The 20,892-nt window shown below is 41.1% G+C and overlaps 1 protein-coding gene and 1 long non-coding RNA gene across 4 annotated transcripts in view; one reads left to right on the plus strand and one right to left on the minus strand.

Annotated features, from left to right (window-relative positions):
* Window positions 1-17,279, plus strand: part of FAM171B (family with sequence similarity 171 member B) — a 258,535-nt gene extending 241,256 nt beyond the window's left edge. The window contains exon 9 of the mRNA XM_075933765.1: window positions 2,925-17,279. Within this exon, the coding sequence (XP_075789880.1) occupies window positions 2,925-3,004 (80 nt within the window). The 3' untranslated portion in view covers window positions 3,005-17,279. The remainder of the gene's footprint in view (window positions 1-2,924) is intronic.
* Window positions 17,280-19,198: 1,919 nt separating this feature from the next.
* Window positions 19,199-20,892, minus strand: part of LOC112544429 (uncharacterized) — a 72,187-nt gene continuing 70,493 nt past the window's right edge. For 2 of the 3 annotated variants that reach the window (XR_012905248.1, XR_012905247.1), the window contains exon 4: window positions 20,009-20,557. This is a non-coding gene — a long non-coding RNA (uncharacterized LOC112544429). Of the gene's footprint in view, window positions 20,558-20,892 lie in introns of all 3 variants that reach the window. The other variant, XR_012905246.1, reaches the window with a different exon arrangement.

The following is a 20,892-nucleotide window of genomic DNA, read 5'->3' on the forward strand; positions in this document are numbered from 1 at the left end:
TACTCAGCCCCACTTTGGCTGAAGTAAGATTGTGAACATTGAGCAGCGGAGCCCTGTTTTACTTAGACTCTAGTCTAAATAGTGTTTTTGATTTCTCTGCTGTCCCACCATAAAATGCAATTGTTTCTTATCTTTCAGAATTTTCCTATGCCCATAACATTTAAAACAGTGTCAAAGAAATAATTGGAATTTGGTCACTCTGGGAGCAGAATTAACATTTTGGAGATCCTAGGAAAAGAAATTTCAAATGCAGCTACTTTTTAACCACAATGAGAACTATTTAAATATGGTAGATGCTTAGGTAACTATAAAAATAACCAAGAATGGACTATCAATGTGTTAAAAGCCTTGCATAGGCTTCAATCTTGCAAATACCTTTAATCACAAGAAATTGCAAGATCAAGGGTAAAAAATGGGAGCAAAGATTAATACAAGTAAGCTAAATTTGGATTTTCCTACCGTTTGAAAGAAAAACAAGAAGCATAAATAGTCTAATTCTTTATGTAACTTGATCAAAAGTTGCCAATTTTTAGTTTGATTCCAAAATGTTATCTTGGTTGTGCAAGTATGAAGTCCCAGACTGTCCATGTACACAAAGTCTATTCACATTCTGTAATTATTCACATTCTGTAATTCAGAAACAAAAACATGACTGTGTAGCACTTTAAAGACTAACAAGATGGTTTAATCGGTGATGAGCTTTCGTGGCCCAGACCCACTTCTTATTTGATCTGAGGAAGTGGGTCTGGCCCACGAAAGCTCATCACCAATTAAACCATCTTGTTAGTCTTTAAAGTGCTACACAGTCATGTTTTTTGTTTCAGCTACACCAGACTAACACGGCTACATTTCTATCTCTGTAATTCAGCATTTTGATTTTGCAATGGGCATGCTGTTTTCCATTTCATCTTTATTTGAACATTCACATTTTCAAAGTATACCACATTATAGCAATAATTTACAAGGAAAGAGAACATCTCCTGTGGCAGCAGTTACTATAATGCTTTGTGGTTTCACTTGATAAGCCAAATTGGCACTTCTCTCTCTCCTCATATGTTGATATTTACGTATGCCCAAAACACTTCTTGGAAACTCACAAATAAGTGTAACATGAATATTTGCTGAGATTCGCTGGAAGTGATGACTGAAATACCATGTTCTGTTGTTCCTTGTTGTTCTAATGTGTTTCTCACACATGATAATTTTCCCAATTCAAGGGTTTTGTCAGAGTCCCTGTGCAATTAGTGTTGAGATCATTGCTTTCTGAAGTCCAGGCTTTCTATAGTTCCTGGGTTTAGGTCAAAGTGGCAAACACCTGCATTTTACTGTGTTAGCATTTAAGTATATATGTGTATGTACAGCTATTATATATTAGTTATATTAATATTTATATGATGAATATACAGTGGTAGGGAATGAAGATTGTATCAGCATGAACAAGAGGGTAACGAAGTGTGAGTTATGCTAGTCATTAAAATCTTTTTTATTACACCACAAAATAATGTTTTCAGAATGTATGTTTCAGAAATCATTTTACAAGTTTTTTAGTTTTAAAACATTTTTGACATTTAAAAAAAAAATACCACCTGCAAATCCAAATGTCTTAGGGTATGTCTACACAGCAAAGTTATTTTGAAATAACAGTCATTATTTCAAAATAACTTTCCTAGAGTTTACACAGCCAAACCGCTATTTTGAAATTAATTTGAAATAGTGGAGCACTTATTTCGAATTTGGTAAACCTCATTCCATGAGGAATAACGCCAACTTCGAAATAGCTAAATCGAAATAAGTGCTGTGTAGACACTTATTTCAAAATAGGGAGCCTCCAGCCCTTCCCAGGGTGCCCTAGTGGCCACTCTGGGCACAACCAGGAAAACTCTTCTGCTCCCCCCCCCCCCCCCCCCCCCAGCCCCGGAGCCCTTAAAGGTGTAGACTGTGGCCACAGTGTCTGTGCCAGCTGCAAACCTGCCAGCACAGAGCCAGCAGTCCATGCACCTGGCTCAGCATGATCCAGCAAACCACTGGCACCCATTCCTCCAGCACTCTCCAGGAGGGCGCCTTCCTGGTCTAGTGTGGAGGTTTGGGGGAAGGCCTCCAATGTCCACGATCTCGCACTAGATGCAGGAACGCAGCCATCTACAGGCGGATGGCTGCCAGCCTGGCCACCAAAGGCCACATGTGCACCCAGGAGCAGGTGTGCATGAAAATAAAAGAGCTGCAGCAGGCCTATGTCAGGGCCTCAGGGGGCAGCTCCCAAACAGGGGCTGACCCGGATTCCTGCCCATATTAGGAGGAGGATGGCCAGGATCCATGGGAACCTGGAGGGAGCATGCCCCGCATTCAGGACCCCCAAGCCATCCCAACAAGCCTGTTGCCGGTGTCACCTGAGGCTGGGGAGGCCTCGACGTGTGAGGGCGATCACTGTCACCTTATGCGGGGCGGAGGAGGGCGGGGGGAGAGGGAGACCAGGGACTGCACCTGTGGGCCTTGCTGACCTCAGAGCACACAGCAACCTGTGCATGTGCCGTGCCAGCCAGGGCATGTGGCCCCGGCTGGCTGCCACACAGGGGCCCTGGCCTATTATCCACATGTGTGTATGTATGAAGGCACATGACGTGCTCCTGACCCTGGGGAGGGACACTGTACGAAGTCCTCCCTCCACGAGCCCCCTCTATACAGAGGCAGGGCACATCTCCCCTCCCCACTCCACCCCACTCCCACACTAGATACAGCGCAAGGGCATAGGTGCAGTCCCGGGCCAGCTCACACTCCCATGGATAGCAGGACATGCTGAACATGGTCTGTGTGCAAGCACATCGGCACCGATGGTGCAGAGACCTGTCGTTGCCGTGCAGATGGGGGCTGGGCTTCACTCACTGTGTCCCCAGCGAGAACTGACCACTTCTTGTGTTTCTCCACAGCCGCAGCAGCTGCGAGTGCAGGGCTCACCACCCTGCCCAGGACAGCCTCCCGCACCAGGGCCCTCAGCATGCTGACCTGAAACCAGGAGGAGTACCAGCGGCAGCACCTGGGGTTACTGCGAAGGCAGGTCCGCAGTCAGGAGCATTGGGTGTAGGAAGATCTGCAGCTGCTTGACCAGGAGCATGCCATCCGCGACCACCTGCAGACCCTGGTGCAGAGACTGCTGCCTGCTACCGCTTCAGCCTTTGCGGCTGCCCCAGCTATCATTCCTCCTCCCACTCCTCCCCCTCCCACTTCTTCTTCCCCCTCACCCACCCCACGCTCCATACACGCCCCCCCCCAAGGACGCCAAGGCCCCTGCACCCGCAATGCTGAGGGACAGGTCGACCAGCAAGACCCCCAACCCTGAGCTTCTCCTCCTTCCTCCCCTTGCCTCCCCCTTTCCAGCTCCCTCCTCCCAGGTTTCCTCCTCCCCTCTCCCACCCTCATTCCCCTCTCATCCCAGTTATGGTCAATAAAGAGAGATTGTTTTTGGCAACACAGGTGTTTTTATTTTACATCAGGAAAGGGGGTTAGGGAGGGGAAAGTGGAGGGATGTGAGGGTAGAATAAAGCACAAGGGTCCAGTGGGGCATGCCAGGGAGACTTCACTCCTCCTCCGGGTGGAAGCTCTCCCGCAGGGCCTCCCGGATATGGACAGCCCCCTGATGGGCCTCCCGGCTGGCAGCCATATGGGGCTCCACATAGAGGCAGTGGAATTAACTATTTCGAAATAAGATATTTTGAAATAATGCTGTAGTGTAGACATACCCTTAGTTACTAGAGACCTGATCCCCAAATAATGCAAGAGCTTGGTTCAGTGAAGCATTTAAATCTGGTCTTCAGTACTTTGCTGAGAAAAACTAGGATAACTCCCTACATATAGTCAAGCATGTGCTTAAATGCTTTGCTGAATCAAGATCTACATTGGCATTGCTCCACTGAGTTGCATCAGCTGAATCTAAACTGCTCAGATATCTCAAAATGCCCTAAAATACTTTATCTCTATGGGTGAGACATATTTAGGTAAAGTCCATTATCTGGCTGTCATTCTGTAGCTAGAAGTAAATGCAGGATCCTACTAGGAATCTCCCTTTGTTCAACAGTGTTAAGCTATGGAACAAAACCTTAATAACAGTGTCTCTAACCCTGTATTGCTTTGGATCTTGAGTTTTTAAGTTTTTACATTTTATGTCTAGAATGGTATGTCTACACTACCCCGCTAGTTCGAACTAGCGGGGTAATGTATGCATACCGAACGTGCAAATGAAGCCAGGGATTTGAATTTCCCGGGCTTCATTTGCATAAGCCGGCCGGCGCCATTTTTAAATGCCAGCTTGTTCGAACCCCGTGCCGCACGGCTACACGCGGCACGGGCTAGATAGTTCGAACTAGCAAGCCATTCCAAACTATCTGTACGCCTCGTGGTTCGAACAAGCTGGCATTTAAAAATGGCGCCGGCCGGCTTATGCAAATGAAGCCCGGGAAATTTGAACTAGCGGGGTAGTGTAGACATACCCGAAGAGATGTTGCTGCACAGCTTAATCTTGCACAGAGTATGCCCAGTGTATCCCTCTATACCAATGGCAACCTGCGGCCCATCAGGGTTCTATGTGTGGCCCTCAAGACATCAGTAAGTGGTCTGGAGTCATTGCAGCACAAATCATTGCTGCAGAAGGTCCAGATTCCTGGCCACATTGTCAGTATCTGCTCCCTATCACTATGTGTGATTTGGAGAAGATTCATATCTCACCTCTCAACCTGGATAAAGCAGTTAATAAATCTCTGTTTGCTAATCCCCACTGAAGCATGACTTGAGCCTCTGTCCTGCCCTGCTGCCACACTTTGGCCCCCTCTCCGTACATCCCGCCTGCCTGCTACTGCGGGAAGGAAAGTTGCATTCTCCTGGCAAATGGGGGATGCTGAACACATAGGCACTGCATGAGCCCCTGCCCCAGGCCTGGCTCCCTACTCCCTCCTGCCAACAGGCTCTGACCTGTCCCTTACCATGCTTCTCACCAAACTGAGTCCAGCTACTCCCTCAGAGCTTTGAAGTGTACTCACTGCAAAATGACCACCTAAAAGCATAACTGTGACCTTGTACATAACACATCCCTATTGTCTTGAGAGTGATCTTCATTTTATTCTAACATTATGTTTTACACTCTACAATGTGTCTCCTGTAAAGTCTGCACTTTTTGTTACAGTGGGAACAGCAATCAGCCTGCTGCACACTCCCCCGGCGCCACCAGCTGTCTTCCTGACACACATCCACAGGCAAAAATGAACTAAGCATGACATGTTCAAGAAGCAGATGCAATTCACCAAGTTGTACAGGGAGCATGTAATCAAGTGGAGGAATATGCTGCTGGAGGAGATGTGAGTGGAATGATGCCAATATTTAAAAAGGGCTCTAGAGGTGATCCTGGCAATTACAGGCCAGTAAGTCTAATGTCAGTACTGGGCAAATCAGTTGAAACTATAGTTAAGAATGAAATTGTCAGACACATGGATGAACATAATTTGTTGGGGGAAAGTCAACGTGGTTTCTGTAAAGGGAAATCATGCTTTACTAATCTGCTAGAGTTCTTTGATGGAGTCAACAAACATGTGGACAAGGGGGATCCAGTGGATACAGTATAGTTAGATTTCCAGAAAACCTTTGACAAAGTCCCTCATCAAAGACTCTTAAGTAAAGTAAGTTGTCATGGGATAAGAGGGAAGGTCCTTTAATTGATTGATAACTGGTTAAAAGACAGAAAACAAACAGTAGGAATAAATGGTAAGTTTTCAGAGTGGAAAGAGGTAACTAGTGGAGTCCCCCAAGGGTCTGTCCTGGGACCAATCCTATTCAACTTATTTATAAATGATCTAGAGAAAGGGGTAAACAGTGAGGTGGCAAAATTAGCAGATGATACCAAACTGCTCAAGATAGTTAAGACCAAAACAGATTGTGAAGGGCTTCAAAAAGATCTCACCAAACTAAGTGATTGGGCAACAAAATGGCAAATGAAATTTAATGTTGATAAATGTAAAGTAATGCACATTGGAAAAAATTAATCCCAATTGTACATACAATATGATGGGGACTAATTTGGCTACAACTACTCAAGAGAGAGTCACTGTGGATAGTTCCCTGAAAACATCTACTCAGTGTGCAGTGGCAGTCAAAAAAGCAAATAGAATGTTAGGAATCATTAAAAAAGAGATAGAGAATAAGATAGAAAATATCTTATTGCCTCTATATAAAACCATGGTACACCCACATTTTGAATATTGAGTACAGATGTGGTTGCCTCAACTAAAAAAAATTGGCATTGGAAAAGGTTCAGAAAAGGGCAACACAATTATTAAGGGGTTAGAACGGGTCCCATATGAAGAGAGATTAAAAAGACTTAGAAAAGTGGAAACTAATGAGGGATATGATAAAGGTCTATAAAATCATGTCTGGTATGGAAAAAGTGAATAAGGAAAAGTTGTTTACTTATTCCCACAATATAAGAACTAGGGGTCACCAAATGAAAATAATAGGCAGCAGGTTTAAAATAAACAAAAAGAAGTTTTTCTTCATTTAGTGCACAGTCAACCTCTGGAACTCCTTGCCAGAGGATGCGATGAATGCTAGGACTTTAACAGGGTTAAAAAAAGAGCTAGATAGATTCATGGAAGTTAGGTCCATTGATGGCTATTAGCGAGGATAAGCAGGAATGTTGTCCCTAGCCTTTGTTTCTCTGGAGGTGGGTGACAGGAGAGGGATCACGTGAGGACTACCTGTTGTGATCCCGCCCTCTGGGGCATCTGGTATTGGCCACTGTTGGCAGACAGGATACTGGGCTAGATGGACCTTTGGTCTGATCCAGTATGGCTGTTCTTATGTTTTTCTGTAAGGAAAGGAGAGTGTGCAGGAAATGGAAAGTGAAGCACTAGGAAAGAGTGTTGTCATCCATGGTGGCTGTGTTGGACTGCATGGCAGCTTTCCAGGATGCCCTGCCTGACAGGTACCTCATCCAGGCCTTGTAGGCCAATGGTTCCTTCTTACTGAGTTCCATAGCCTTCTCTCCAGGGGCCCTAGAATGTGTGTGTGGGGGGTGGGAAGAGCCAAAGGCAGTCTCACACTTAGCCCCCAGGGGTGCATTGCAAAGAAAATGGCTGTCCTCACAACTGTGATCACACTTCCTGAAGCTCCCATCCTGAACACCCTAAATAAAAATGTATAATTTCTCAACAACAGTCTCTTTAGTGTTTGTATTGAAGAGATGGGGAGAAGGGTTACGGGCAAGCACACTGAATGCAGGGGCACCTCGTTAAGAGCAACATGCGTGACTCAAAACTGGCCATTCTTAGAACTGACTTTCAAAACTTTTCTGATTTGCACTGCCCCTCATTGTGCTCTCCTTATTGCCATGGCGTCTGGCTGCTCAATATCCCTGACTAGGCCCTGTTCCCTGGTATTCCACCATGACAGATACATTTCCCCCTTACTCTCACAAATATTACGGAGCACACAGCGGGCTGCCACCACAAAAGGAATGTTGCATTTGCTGAGGTCTAACTTAGGCGCTAGATGCCTAACCCTTCCCTTTAAACACCCAAAAGCACATTCAACCATCATTCTGCACTTGCTCAGCCTGTGGTTGAACAGCTCCCTACTTCCTTGCTCCACCAGACACTGGATATGTTCTGACATATGCCAGCATGAGATTCACTAAGGTTAACATCATCATCATCATATTTTGATGCTCAGTGTGATTCACGGTGGGTTCCATGCTGCTATGGCATCTTGCATGGATAACCAACAAGAGAAAAAAGGGAGCAAAAAGACTGTTGGCCATCGGTCTTAAGGGGAGGGAAGGAAGTAGACAAGTACATTATGGGCTTATAATAATGTACATTATGTGCCTGCTGTGCCCAGAACCACCTGCTGCACAGTTTTGATCTCAGCGTGCACTGGGAACATAATCCAGAGTGCAAAAATGGCACAGACACTGTGGGATAACTACCCACAGTGCATTGCTCTCAAAGTTAATGGTAGCCATCTTACTGGGGTTGAGCTACTTCAAACTACATCAAATTCATGTGCACAGTGGGAACATGCACTTTCAACTTTATAAAATCGGATGCTAACAAGTCACCTTAATAAATTTGACCTTATCCCTCAGTGTAGATATGGCCTCAGTGTGCTTTACAAATTGAATGAAAATTACTTATCTAAAACCCAAGTTACTAACATTAACTAAAACTAACACTCTAGTTTCTCAGAGGTGGAAACTCAGAAGCTGTTTCAGCGACTTGCCCAGATTTCTTAATGAGTCACTGGTAAATGTGGGAATATGACATTTTTATTCCCCCTCTGAAGTTTGAATCGCTTGCATAAATTGTAAATATTGATTAGGGGAAAGGTAAAGAGCAATAGCTGGCCTCTATCATTTCTGAGAAATAAAACCTGAGTAGGCTGAGATACATTCAGTACTCTCAGTGAAAGATGTTCTGTTCTCCATTTGGCGACTCCTGTAATAATACCGTGTAGATTAACCAGATGTTTTTCTGGCTATTGGCATCAAAATAAATAGAAAAGTGAACTGCAGATCCCAAGTTCTCAATAAATCTAACAAGGAAACAAAAGCCAAGTATTGTGTACAATTGTTTGTTTCCACACAATTGCTATTATCATCCTTAGCTCTATTTTGTAATGTACTTTGTTTGAAGGGATTTACGTTTTTTTGATTAGTTCAACGCTATTGCACTGAATGAAATCATAAGTGGGTCCAGATGAGCCTTGAAGAGGAAAATGGCTATTGCTTTGTGCCAGCATGTTTCAAAATGTACTGTTAAGATTCTGAATAAAGAAGTGGGAGAATGGGAAATAGGAAGAGTTCTCAGTTCTTATCCTATGAATGCTACAGATTCATCATATGACCGTCACCAAATTGCTTAACCTCTCTCTGACTTAAGTTTTCCCAGATGGTGTGATAATTTCCTGGGGGTTTCATATCGGTAAAATACAATCAAAATCCTGAATGGCAGCTGCTGTTTACCTGTTAGTGTTGTTATGATACTAAATAACAGAATAAAACTTGTAAATGTGAAAACCAGAGAAATAAGTGTCCATTTACTTTTAAAATATTTTAAAAGGAATTGCAGAAAGTAGAAATCTGAGGCTGCAGATGCTTACCACGACGTGATGGTTGTGTGTCTTTATAAACAAACCATTTACCAAAGAACCCAAATAAACCTGGGTGAACTTGGTTGAGAAACGTCCTCTTGTTCAGTTTTGTTTATGAGGTCAATTTTCAGCCCATTTGGCTTCCAGTTTCTTTTCTTTAATCTAAGATGATCTGTGTAAAATCCCCATCTTCTCACAGTGAGACATCTGTAGGATTTTTTTCAGCCTTTACTCTTGCTCTTATTTAGGATCTCTATTATCTTTTTTTTTCATAATACTCGCAATTTGAATCCTCTACTTTGAATGATATCCTAGCTCTTGAATAACTATGACAGGATCCTTACCCTTTTGTAAACTGTCCATTCTAAGCCCACCATACAGAATCCACACAGGATAGTAACCTAGCTCCTGATTTTTGGTTTTAAGGAGCTCTTCATTTGTATGCTAGAATTATCATCAGCTGTAGAAAAGCATGTTTCAAATGTGCAAAATGCAATTTTAAATTTCGTTTTTGTGGTGCTGCTACTCTCCAGCTAGATTAAGAGTATGTGCTTTAGAGTAAATGTCACCAGGGCATGGCATGTCACAGCACACAGCTTTCTGATCTCTTTAGCTCTGCTTACAGGAGTGGGTTTGTTGGCTGAACAACTGCAGCCCCTTCATGCTGTGGAAAAAGTCTCTATGCTCATCCCCATTGAGGGTCTATCAGTGGCTACAACCTGTGCTTATCCAGACTAAGAAATCCTGTACTCTGCATAACTGGTCTAAAGGGATCTATGGCTGTAACTTCATATCATAGGTTGGAATAATGGTTGCCAAGCAGCTCCATACCTTGAACTTGGGTGGAAGAGCAAGGTGAGGATGGATTTGTTTCTCCAACAGTTTTTCACATCACCCTGCTGGAATCTGACAGATCAAGCTTTATTTTAGTGGAGTGGCTTTGTCCCTAGGGGATTTTGCTGTAGACTTCAAAGGGAACAGGGCTGGACCCCTAATTTGGTATAAATTGACCTATATAAGCCTCTTTACACGTCAGGATATCCAAAAGGATGCTTAGTGGAGTTTTTATTGTCTTTTAAAACTAGATCAAGCTTTCTTTCTTTCTCTCATTTGCTTGAGCCACATGACATAATGGCTCATATGAAGAAAGTACTAGGATGCAGTCCAAGTTTGGCAGAACATTAAACAAATCAGAAATTAGTTCTACTTATATTCCCATTTGGCTGTGGGCATGTTTTTTCTGTGTAAGAGCTTAACTAACAGACAGAAGGGAAGACAACATGCAAAATGAGAAACTCAAAAGGAACCGTGTAGGAATGTGAATAGCACAAAATAAATTAAATTAAATTAAATTAAAATAAAAATGACAGCCCAGAAAACAATTTGGAAATTATATACAAAATAACCCTTGCAGTAATTTGGCCAAATTAAAAAAAATATATATCCTGACTGATTTAAGGTCTTCAAACAGTTGTATCTTTAGTCAGTACTCACAAATCATACTTAAGGATTGATGGGAATATACTGTAAGTTTAACGAATGTCTGGGAGTTTTTAAAGATATAATAACTATTTAGTCAGATGGCAGCATGGACTTTGGTTGAAAAACACCATGTACAGTACTCAGAAAAAGACTCATAGGAAAAGTTTGAATTAGTTATTGTTTATAAAGCCACGAAACAAAGGATTTACCAGCAATCAAAGCACCATTTTTCTTCCAAAAGGGAAGCTATATTATGTGATAGAATCTTAATATGTATTAAAATAAGTTTAAGCCATTTAGAAACACATTCAGCAAGCATATTCAACTGGGGCCAGTCATAGTTATACATCTATAACATGCCCCTCTGTCTTGTCAATGAATAGCAATGTTAAGAACTAATAGTAAAGAAATGTCAATATTTTTGGCAGGCACAACGTAAACATTTTGGCTCCTATCAGAAACTAAATAAACTTATTGGTCTCTGTCTATGAGGAATGCTTAAAGTAAACCCCAAACATCGAAAGTTGCTTTCACTTAGTTGCTTTTCAGCACTTCAAAGGGTGATGGATTTCTTAATGTTTAACTTTTATTTAATACATAGAGTTGGGAGCTTCAGTGCTCTCAATTCAGATTTTGAAGAAAAAATTTAAAATAGTTGAGCTGCATGAGTAAATGCAGTAGCTTTGTTAGAAGAGAGGTTTGAGAGAGCAAGTCATCGCCAAGTAACACAATCTTCCTTCAGTAGTGTTACTAAGTTGAGTAAGATGGACAAGATTCCATCTAACTTAAATGAGCCTAGCTCATCTGCTATGTATGTCTTTGATTACAATGTTAATATTGTACCGCAAGGAGATTTAAATATGGATATGGTATTGACAGAAGGTCTACATGGGCCTCTGCAATTAACAACAAAACCCATACATGAGAATGAGAAGACATGAAAATATCTTGAGCAGGTTTCTCTCTAAATTTGACATTATCATTATGATAAGCTACAATGGTTCATTTGTGGAGTTTCTAGAACTATATAACAAGTATTGGCATACTGTAGTTGCACCAATAATCAAAAGAGAGAAAGTATTCCTAACACAATAGTGCTGGTTTTTAATGGAAAAAACAGCTGTCTTCTGTGCTGTACTTATTTTAATTTTGATATCTGAGGCTTACTCATTTTTGACTGCATAGTGTTCCCTTATTCAAGTTTTCCTTTCCTGTCAGCATTCTGATTTTGGAGAGATATCCTTGAACTGCAGCCTATCCATTCTGATCAAGAATGCAAAAACTAAGGATTTTTTTGTTTGGTTCATTTAAAAAGAAAGAGAAATGTTTATCTACCCCACTATACTGGAAAGTAAAACTAAGCAACTTTATTGAAACACAGTGTTGAATTTGAAGATGGTTATCAAAAAGAGTTCTTCTGTACAGTAACTTCTCACTTAATGTTGTAGATATGTTCTTGCAACACAAAACTTTAAGTAAAACAATATTAACTGAATACAATTTCTCAATAAAAATTAATGTAAACAGAAGGGAATAGGGTTAGGTTCCAGAGAATTCTTTTTGCCAGACAGAAAACATTGTAGACATATAGGCTATGTCTAGACTACAGGGTTTTTTCGAAAAAAGTGGCCTTTTTTAAAAAAAAACTTCACTTGCGTCTAGACTGCTGCCGCATTCTTTTGAAATTAAATCAAAAGAATGCGGCGGTTTTTCCGACAATGGTAAACCTCATTTTACGAGGAAGAACACCTTTTTTGGAAAGAGCTCTTTCGAAAAAAGGTGTTCTTGAATGCAAATAGGGCTTTTTTGAAAGAGAGAATCCAGATTGCCTGGGTGCTTTCTTTCAAAAAAGCAGATTGCTTTTTTGAAAAAAGTGGTAGCTGTCTAGCCAATCTCTTTTGAAAGACACTTTTTCAAAAGATTATTTTGAAAAATCTTCTTTTGAAAGAAGCATGTAATCTAGACATACCCATACTGCATAAATTACAATAGTTTTAAACACACAATTTAACACTGTACGCAGCAGTGATGATTGTGAAGGTTGGTTGAGGTTGTCGAGTCAGAGGGTGGATCATCCGGCTGCTCTTCTTGCTGTTCTTGCTGAACTTTCCCAACTTGGAAAAAAACACATCTAGAGAGTGTTGCTTTGTTTTCCTTTTTTTTTTCTTGGTAAATTTCTTTATAGCAATTCATTACATGATCACCTCCCCTAATCATCTTGGAGCTGCATTCCTTGTTAGGATCATCATCACTAAGGACTTGCAAGCCAGCTTCAATCATTTTGAAAGCTTTAGAAAGATCTTTGGCTTTCAAATTTCAGTGGGTTGGTTCTTCTTGGCCCTCTTCTTCCATTGTATTCATCACCTCTAGTTGCATCAAGTTTTCATTGGTTAGCTCTTCTCTGTGTGATTGCAGCAGTTGTGTAATGTTGGCTTCTCACACCTCATCAAAACCCGCTTTCTTAGCCAAGCAGTGATATCTAGCTTCATTCTGGGGACAACATCTTTTTTCATCTTTTAAAATCTTTGGCACAACTTCCCCCATTCACCTTTTGTGCCTGAGCAACTTCAGCACAGGACTCATGGATGTTATTGATGCACTTGCAGATGTTGTAGTCATGCCAAAATTGCTGAAACATAAGCTAGCTTCCCCATCAATGCCTCTGATGAACTGGTCAAAAGTACAGAATAAATAATATGCCTTAAATGTAACAATGACTCCTGGGTCCATGGTTTGGATTAGTAATGTGGTGATAGGTGGCAGAAAGACAACTTGAACATTTTGGCACAGGTCATTCAGGTTGACTTGGTTGCATCCGTGTGGATTTTCTATGGCACATTATTGTTTCCATGCAGAGATGGCTTAGAGAGTAAGCCATTCTAAGTCAGTTATCCATGCCTTCTTATTAAACTTCCAAATGACCAGAAAGTGTTCCTTTGAGAATCCCTTGAGGGCTTGAGGGATTTCAGATTGGTACATTGTCAACGATTTCATCTTCATGTCTCTGGCAGCATTGACACCTATAAACAAGATTAGGTGGTCTTAGCTGCTTTAATCTGGGCACTGTCTTCTCCTCTTGGGAAATGTGAGTCCATTCAGGCATCCTCTTCAATGTCAATGAAAAGGGCCTCTACTGAAAGACTTGCATAGTTGTATATCTGCCTTTCTCACTTATTTTCTTGAGATAATTGGGGAATGTTTCTGGCTGCTGCTGTATCAGCACTAACTGCCTCACTGGACATCTTGATGTTATGCAGGTGAAAGTGCCTCTTGAACTGGTCAAACCATATTCAACTTGCAGTGAATGTCTCTCTGTGATCCTTCACCTTGGTCTCTTTACAAATTGTCATACAAACATTTTACTTAGTTTGTATTGCTAGTAAACATACTGGTATTGGTCCTCCATCCACACTGAAAGAAAGTGCTCCATGTTTTCCATCAAACTACTTCTTGATTGACTTATTATAGTAGCATTAAGCAGTGTTAGTGTTATAAATGAAATCAATATATTTGAAAATGTAGAAAACTTCCAAAATTATTTAAATGAATGCCATTGTATTATTGTTTAATAGTGTGATCAATCACATGACTGATCACAATTAATTTTTTAATTGCTGGACAGCCCTACTTATTAGGGCAAGCACATCGTGGGTAGCATTTAATGGAGTATCAATGAGGCTAAGCTTCACACTTCCAGAGGTAGGGGCCATTGCGATTACTGCATGGGCCCATGCCCAAGGACCCAAGCCAATTTGGGGCCTCTGGAGGAACCATATCCAAAACATGGCCCTGCTGTTAGTCCCCATCATGGTGATAGAGCTTTTCTTGTCATGGGACTGTAGGGGGGGAGTGGGAAATGGAGGAGCAGAAAGGAACAAGCAGGAAGGGTGGGGCCTTCAGGGAAGAGGTAGTGTGGACTGAGAATGGTGCTATGAAGGAAGGAGAAGAACAGGGAAGTTCTCATGCTGCAGCCCCTAGCTGAGGGGAGGTTTTGTGGGAGGCTGAGAGAAGTGAGCAGGGACAAGAAGTGGAGCAGAGGTCGAGCCTTCCCAAGGGAAAGCTTTACCTACTGCCCATACATATGGTGTGTGTCTCAACTGGCAAGATTTTGCGCAAAAGCACCTGCTTTTGCGCAAAATCTTGCCGCTTGTCCACATTGTCCGTGAGTATTTGCGCAAGAACACTGACTTTGTACTGTACAAAATCAGTGGTTCTTGCGCAAATACTCCAACGCTTCCGCTCAGGGATAAGACCTCTTGTGCAAGTATTCTTGCTCAAGAGGGCCAGTGTAGACAGCCAAGTTAATTTCTTGTGCAAGAAAGCCTGATGGCTAAAATGGCCATCGGAGCTTTCTTGCGCAAGACTGCGTCTACACTGGCACAGATGCTTTTGTGCAAAAGTAAATCTTTTGTTCAAAGGCACATGTCAGTATAGACTCTCTTGCGCAAATACTTTTAACGGAAAAACTTTTCCATTAAAAGTATTTGCGCAAGATCATGCCAGTCTAGATGCAGCCCCATTGTGTCTCAGGCAAAATGTCTTCATAATTTCTTTTTGCTTATCTTTCAGGCTTAGCCAAGGTCCTCTGAGGACCTTCTTTCCTTCCTTGAACCCTCATTGGTAATACGTCAGTAGGACTTAACTTTAAGTTCAGACTTAAGTGTTTTATTGTACTGATACCTTAGGAAGGCACTGAGGGACAGAGGGTGTGCTGAAGTTGACACCAGTGCTGAGACCCCTGTTGGGCAGGGAGGATGTTGTAATTGTTGACAATCATGGCAAAGGGGGAGAGAAGGAATTGGGTGGGAAGATGAAGAATTCAGTATCTGACATGTTGAGTTTCAGTTTGGCAGCAGGACATATCTACAGGCAATTCAGAATACAAGAGTGATCAAAGGAGGAGTGATTGGGGTGGAAAGAAATCTGGGACTCATTGATGCAGAGACATTGATGTAAAGCCTTGAGAGAATGGTTGAGGTTACTCAAGGACAGAGTGATCATATTGTATTCTTACTGGGATTTTTAAAAACGTCCCCTTTACTATTGTTTGTGTGTGAAATGAAATCAAGGATAATCCCGAAACACATGCAATACACTGTAGAACTCCATTTCCCAAACTTTGGTTTCCAATTCTGATTTTGAATCAGATAGCACATATTTCAAAATGAATAATTCCTGATGTGTCATTTGAGCTATAGAATGTCTTTAGGGTTTTAGAGAACTGAGTTCTCTCTCCATTAGGTAAGATTTTGTGCACACATAAAATGGAACACAAGACATAATATTTATATTTTAACAAAAGAGCTAAATGCTTACAAAAATAGTTAATTTTGTGTGTTTTTCCTTAAACACAGCCCTACATTAAGAGTGAAAATTCTTCTTAATATGTGTTTTTGTTACCATGAGCCTCTGAAAATAATATATACTTTTGAGTTTCTCAAGTTCAGACATCATTGTGCACGCCCAGTGTTAAAAGCCAGGCTGAATACTGACATAAGTGGGTCTATTGTAGTTCATCTTGTGCTGATGTGTTAGCTTGTTAGATTTAAAAAAAAAATCAGATGTTCTGAGCACTGCAGTTAGCAATAAATATTATTGTGAAGAGTGTTGGGGCATGGGGAGCAGAATTAAATAGAATATGTTTCTTACCAAATATTAATATTTAGTGTCTCTGTTTAGAACATGGCCCATCTCTTTATAACGTAAAGATAAAAGTTAATATAATGTTTATATTAATTTTAAAGTAACATTAGAGTGCCATCATCTCAGAGCTGTTTTATTCCCAGAATTCCTAGAAGTAGTCTCTTTATTTACCTTATACTTATTTTTGTGTCTTGCTATTTTGTCCTACATGTTTTAGAATGGATACGTAAACAACTGGTAATAGTACATCTCATCTGATGCATGGTTAATTCTCATTAAATATGAGACTCATTCTAGAGCAGGGTTCTCAAAATGGTCCGCAAAACCATGTTGAAAGACCTGCTATCTGGCCTCTTTGTTGTGTTTATTTACCGCTCCGTGGCCACGGAGCTTTGCGACACCCATTGGCGCCGGTTCGCCATTTGGGACTGTTTCTCTCACATCCCTGCTGAATGCTTTTGTTTGGCAGAAGATGCTTTATTTTTAATAAAGATTAAAAATAAGCACAGTCAAGTAAGGAGCCAGTTGTGGAATTGACTCAGCTGTTTTCCATCTTCATTTACAACTGCAGAAATCAATGGGAGCTCATGGGAAAAAGAATAGCTGAATGTAGTCCTTAGTAAAAATAAATGAGACCCTTGAGATGACCATAGTCAGTTTCCTTTATATAAGTGTGTGTTTAAAAACCCTGAGTAGTTCCCTGATATCCTCTAGTATTCTTAAGTCTAGAGGTGATTGGTCATAGTAGAAATGAACATAAGATGTCAAGTAAAGATTCAAATCAAAATTTTCCCAAATTTCAGATATTAAGTTCCACATCTGGATCTGAACTTGCCCAACATTTGTGGTGTTGGCCATCAGCCATTGCTAGTGTCTTGTGGTCTCAATTCCCATTTCTTCTGCTTCTGGCAGAAGGTCTCCTAGGAAATCTGGCTCGGTACTTATAAATAAAGTACTTATACGAGGCTTATAACTAAAATCTACTGTATCTATTTATAGGCTTTCATAAAGTGGATTGGCTTCGTTATCCTTCAAAATGAAACTCAAATCTCACTTCAGAGATTCATTTATCTGAGTGGCAAAGGTGTTTTGTTATGTCTGTGCTTGCAAGGCACTATATTTCAAAGAAATTGTGGAGCATTTTCTTGTTGTTCTTGTGTGGTCTGGGTTGATGGGGGTTGTATGTAAGAAATATGCAAGAAGTGTTTTGTACAAACACTCAAATCCTTATTGTCTTTTTAACCAACCAAAAATATTTTAAGCTCCTCATTGAAGCATTTTCTGCAGATTTGGTGCACTCAGAATACTTTTTGTGCACTGCTAAGTGGGCAGATATCTTCAGTTGTCCCAGGAGGATTTGTTGTCCTGATGGCTGGCATAGTTTGAGGAGCTGATCCTGTTCATTAACACCCATGTGCATGGATTTCTGTATCTGAGAGCTCTGGCTGCGTCCTGCTTCTTGCTAGGAGTTCATTGACCCTGCAGAAGCTGGATTATATGCTGTTACTTACATTTATACAAAGCAATAGTCAAATAGCACTCTATTTCAGGAATTTCTAAACAGTAACGAGGCCTGTGATGCAAACAGCCATCTTGCTGTATGAGCACCTACCTATTATGCTACATAGTGCCGGATATCTAGCTTCCAACATAACTCATTATCCTGAAAACCCCTTACCTGGTCTTGCATCACTTGATATTTAATTACAAGAACAGCCTACAACAGGGCACAGAAGTTGCTTTCTCTACAGAGTACAACAGCAGTTCATTCTTCCAATCAGTTTGGCAGCTGCTGTTTCTGGCACCAAAAGAGCCCCTCACATCCCTGGAGGTGGAGGGAGTGGGGTTATCATGGTGAGTGAATTAGTCCACACAAGAAAATTGTCTCTTTAATTCTTAGTCTCCTATATAGAAGAGGGACATGTGCGAAGTGTAGTTTTGATCCAAACATTCCCAAATATCAAGATGTTCATATACAACGTTTTATTTCTGACTCATCTCTTGTTTTTCAGTTTAGTTTTCTTCCATTTTCACTCCTCCTGCTCACTGAGATTTCTCTGAACTGTCTAGCCTGTTTTGGGTTTTGTTAATTTATTACTCTCTCAACTCCCATTCGGTTACTTAATTTCAAGAAAGATTAAATTAATAACAATCAGGGAAAGGGACTGCATTTAAATTCTCTTTGTGAATATTAAGAGTAAAGTGCAACTAACATATATACAATAAATAAAGGTAAAGCTACTCAGAACCATGGAGTATACCTTTTCTTTATTTCTTGTTCATGATGGACTAATTCTTTTCCTTTGCTTGTCTTTGCATTATTCATTAGATGGAAATGGAAACTTTGCTCAGCAAGGGAGGGGAAAAAAGGAAAAATCTGCATTGTATTAATCCCAGAGCTCTCCTCCTGTGAGGAAAAGGACAAAATTTCAATTCACTACTCACAGTGTGAAAGCAGAGACAACTCCCCCCGACCTCTCCCCACTTGCAACTGTTTTTCAGAATTCAAGGCCACACCTGGTTTGAGCTTTGAGTTTGCTTAACTATGAACCTTAGGCTAAAGGAAAAGGCAATTCCTCAGGGGAAAACAAACAAACCAGGTGACATCTTGGGGTGTTATTTCTGGCCATTTCCACATTTCACAGGTGTACTAACACTGTTCTTGTAACATACTGGATAACATGCTTCATGAAAGAATATATAATAAAGAATCTGCAAAAGCGATGAGGAGTCCTGTGGCACCTTATAGACTAACTGAAGTGTAGGAGCATAAGCTTTCGTGGGCAAAGACCCACTTCGTCAGATGCATGTAGTGGAAATTTCCAGAGGCAGGAATAAATATGCAGGCCAGGATCAGGCTGGAGATGACCAGGTGGATCCAATCAAGGAGGATGAGGCCCACTTCTAGCAGCTGATCTGGAGGTGTGAATTCCAAGAGAACAGAAGCTGCTTTTGTAGTTAGCGAGCCATTCACAGTCTTTGTTTAATCCAGATTAAACTCTTAATCTTTCTTGAAATTAAGTAACCGAATGGGAGTTGAGAGAGTAATAAATTAACAAAACCCAAAACAGGCTAGACAGTTCAGAGAAATCTCAGTGAGCAGGATTAAACTCTGGATTAAACAAAGACTGTGAATGGCTCGCTAACTACAAAAGCAGCTTCTGTTCTCTTGGAATTCACACCTCCAGATCAGCTGCTAGAAGTGGGCCTCATCCTCCTTGATTGGATCCACCTGGTCATCTCCAGCCTGATCCTGGCCTGCATATTTATTCCTGCCTCTGGAAATTTCCACTACATGCATCTGACGAAGTGGGTCTTTGCCCACGAAAGCTTATGCTCCTACACTTCAGTTAGTCTATAAGGTGCCACAGGACTCCTCGTCGCTTTTGCAGATTCAGACTAACACGGCTACCCCTCTGATACATAATAAAGAATAGCACTCACCCAGGAAGTGTAGAGTTAGGAGTCCTAGTTCAGGATGCTTTTGCATATAATTAGATACCATTTTGTTATTTACCAGTGTCTTTCCATACAACTAAAGGAGGTAGGAGGAAACACAGTAACAATTCACTGATGCTAAAGGAAGTAGAAGTTCTTGGAATTATTGAGTGTCTGGGAGGAGCATCTTTAGCCAGTAATCCTAACTAGTCATTAAACTCCAGGAAGATCCTGTGCTGGGGTCATTGTTGCTATTATGAATGAAAAATAAACAAAATAAATTGTAAATGCCACTTAGCTATTTCAGTTGCTACTTACAGAGCATTTACTGAGAAAGAATGACCTGTACACAAGCCAGTTTTGTGTTCAAAATAGGGGAGTAGCAGTCAGAACTTTTGAACTTTTCTATTTCCTGCTCTGCCACTCTCTTGTGGGATAGTCTAGAGTAAGACTTAACTTCTGAGCCACCTGCTTGTAAAATGGGTATAGAAATGCTCCACCATCAGGGAATGAGAATTCAGGTTTGTAAGTTTCATTGCAATCCTTTGATGAAAGGCACTGCAGTAGGGCAAAGTGTAGATATAAACAGGCACCTACTATGATAGCTGCTTTGTGATTTGAATGTGTATTCATTGGGCGCTAAACCAAAGTCATCTGAAGAAGTGGTTTGTGCCCACGAAAGCTCATGCTACCATCTATATGTGTTGTTCGTCTCTAAGGTGCTACTAGACTATTTGTTGTTTTTTAAGTTTTTCCTGTTACATACTTACTCAGCTAACCCTCTGAAACTTTTATGTCTCACAAGTCATAACTTCAGTCAAATAGTAATTTTTGGTGATGCTGTCTGGGCAGGATTTCAGCTGATCATCTAGAGAAGAAAAGTTCCAGTGTCAATTTCCAGATGCACATTAAAACTTATAAAGAGTGGGATTTCCATTGCTCATGACTCCCTGTAATCTCTGACAACCACTTCAAGTAAAAAGCTCTTGCTTTTTTTGGGTCAAGATAGACAATTAGGGAAATGCCTTAGCTGCCAACCCAATAGCTGCTATTAGCTCCACTGAGACAAGCACCCAATGCCTCCTTTGGACTCATATTCCTGTCTTCTTTATGATATACCATTGAAGAATTATCTTTTTTGTCATTTTTCATTCACTTCCATCTGCTCATTTCATACATGATTAGGACTGACAAGCAAGCTTT

This window comes from Pelodiscus sinensis, chromosome 7, assembly GCF_049634645.1.
Source record: "Pelodiscus sinensis isolate JC-2024 chromosome 7, ASM4963464v1, whole genome shotgun sequence".
NCBI classification, from domain to species: Eukaryota; Metazoa; Chordata; order Testudines; family Trionychidae; genus Pelodiscus; species Pelodiscus sinensis.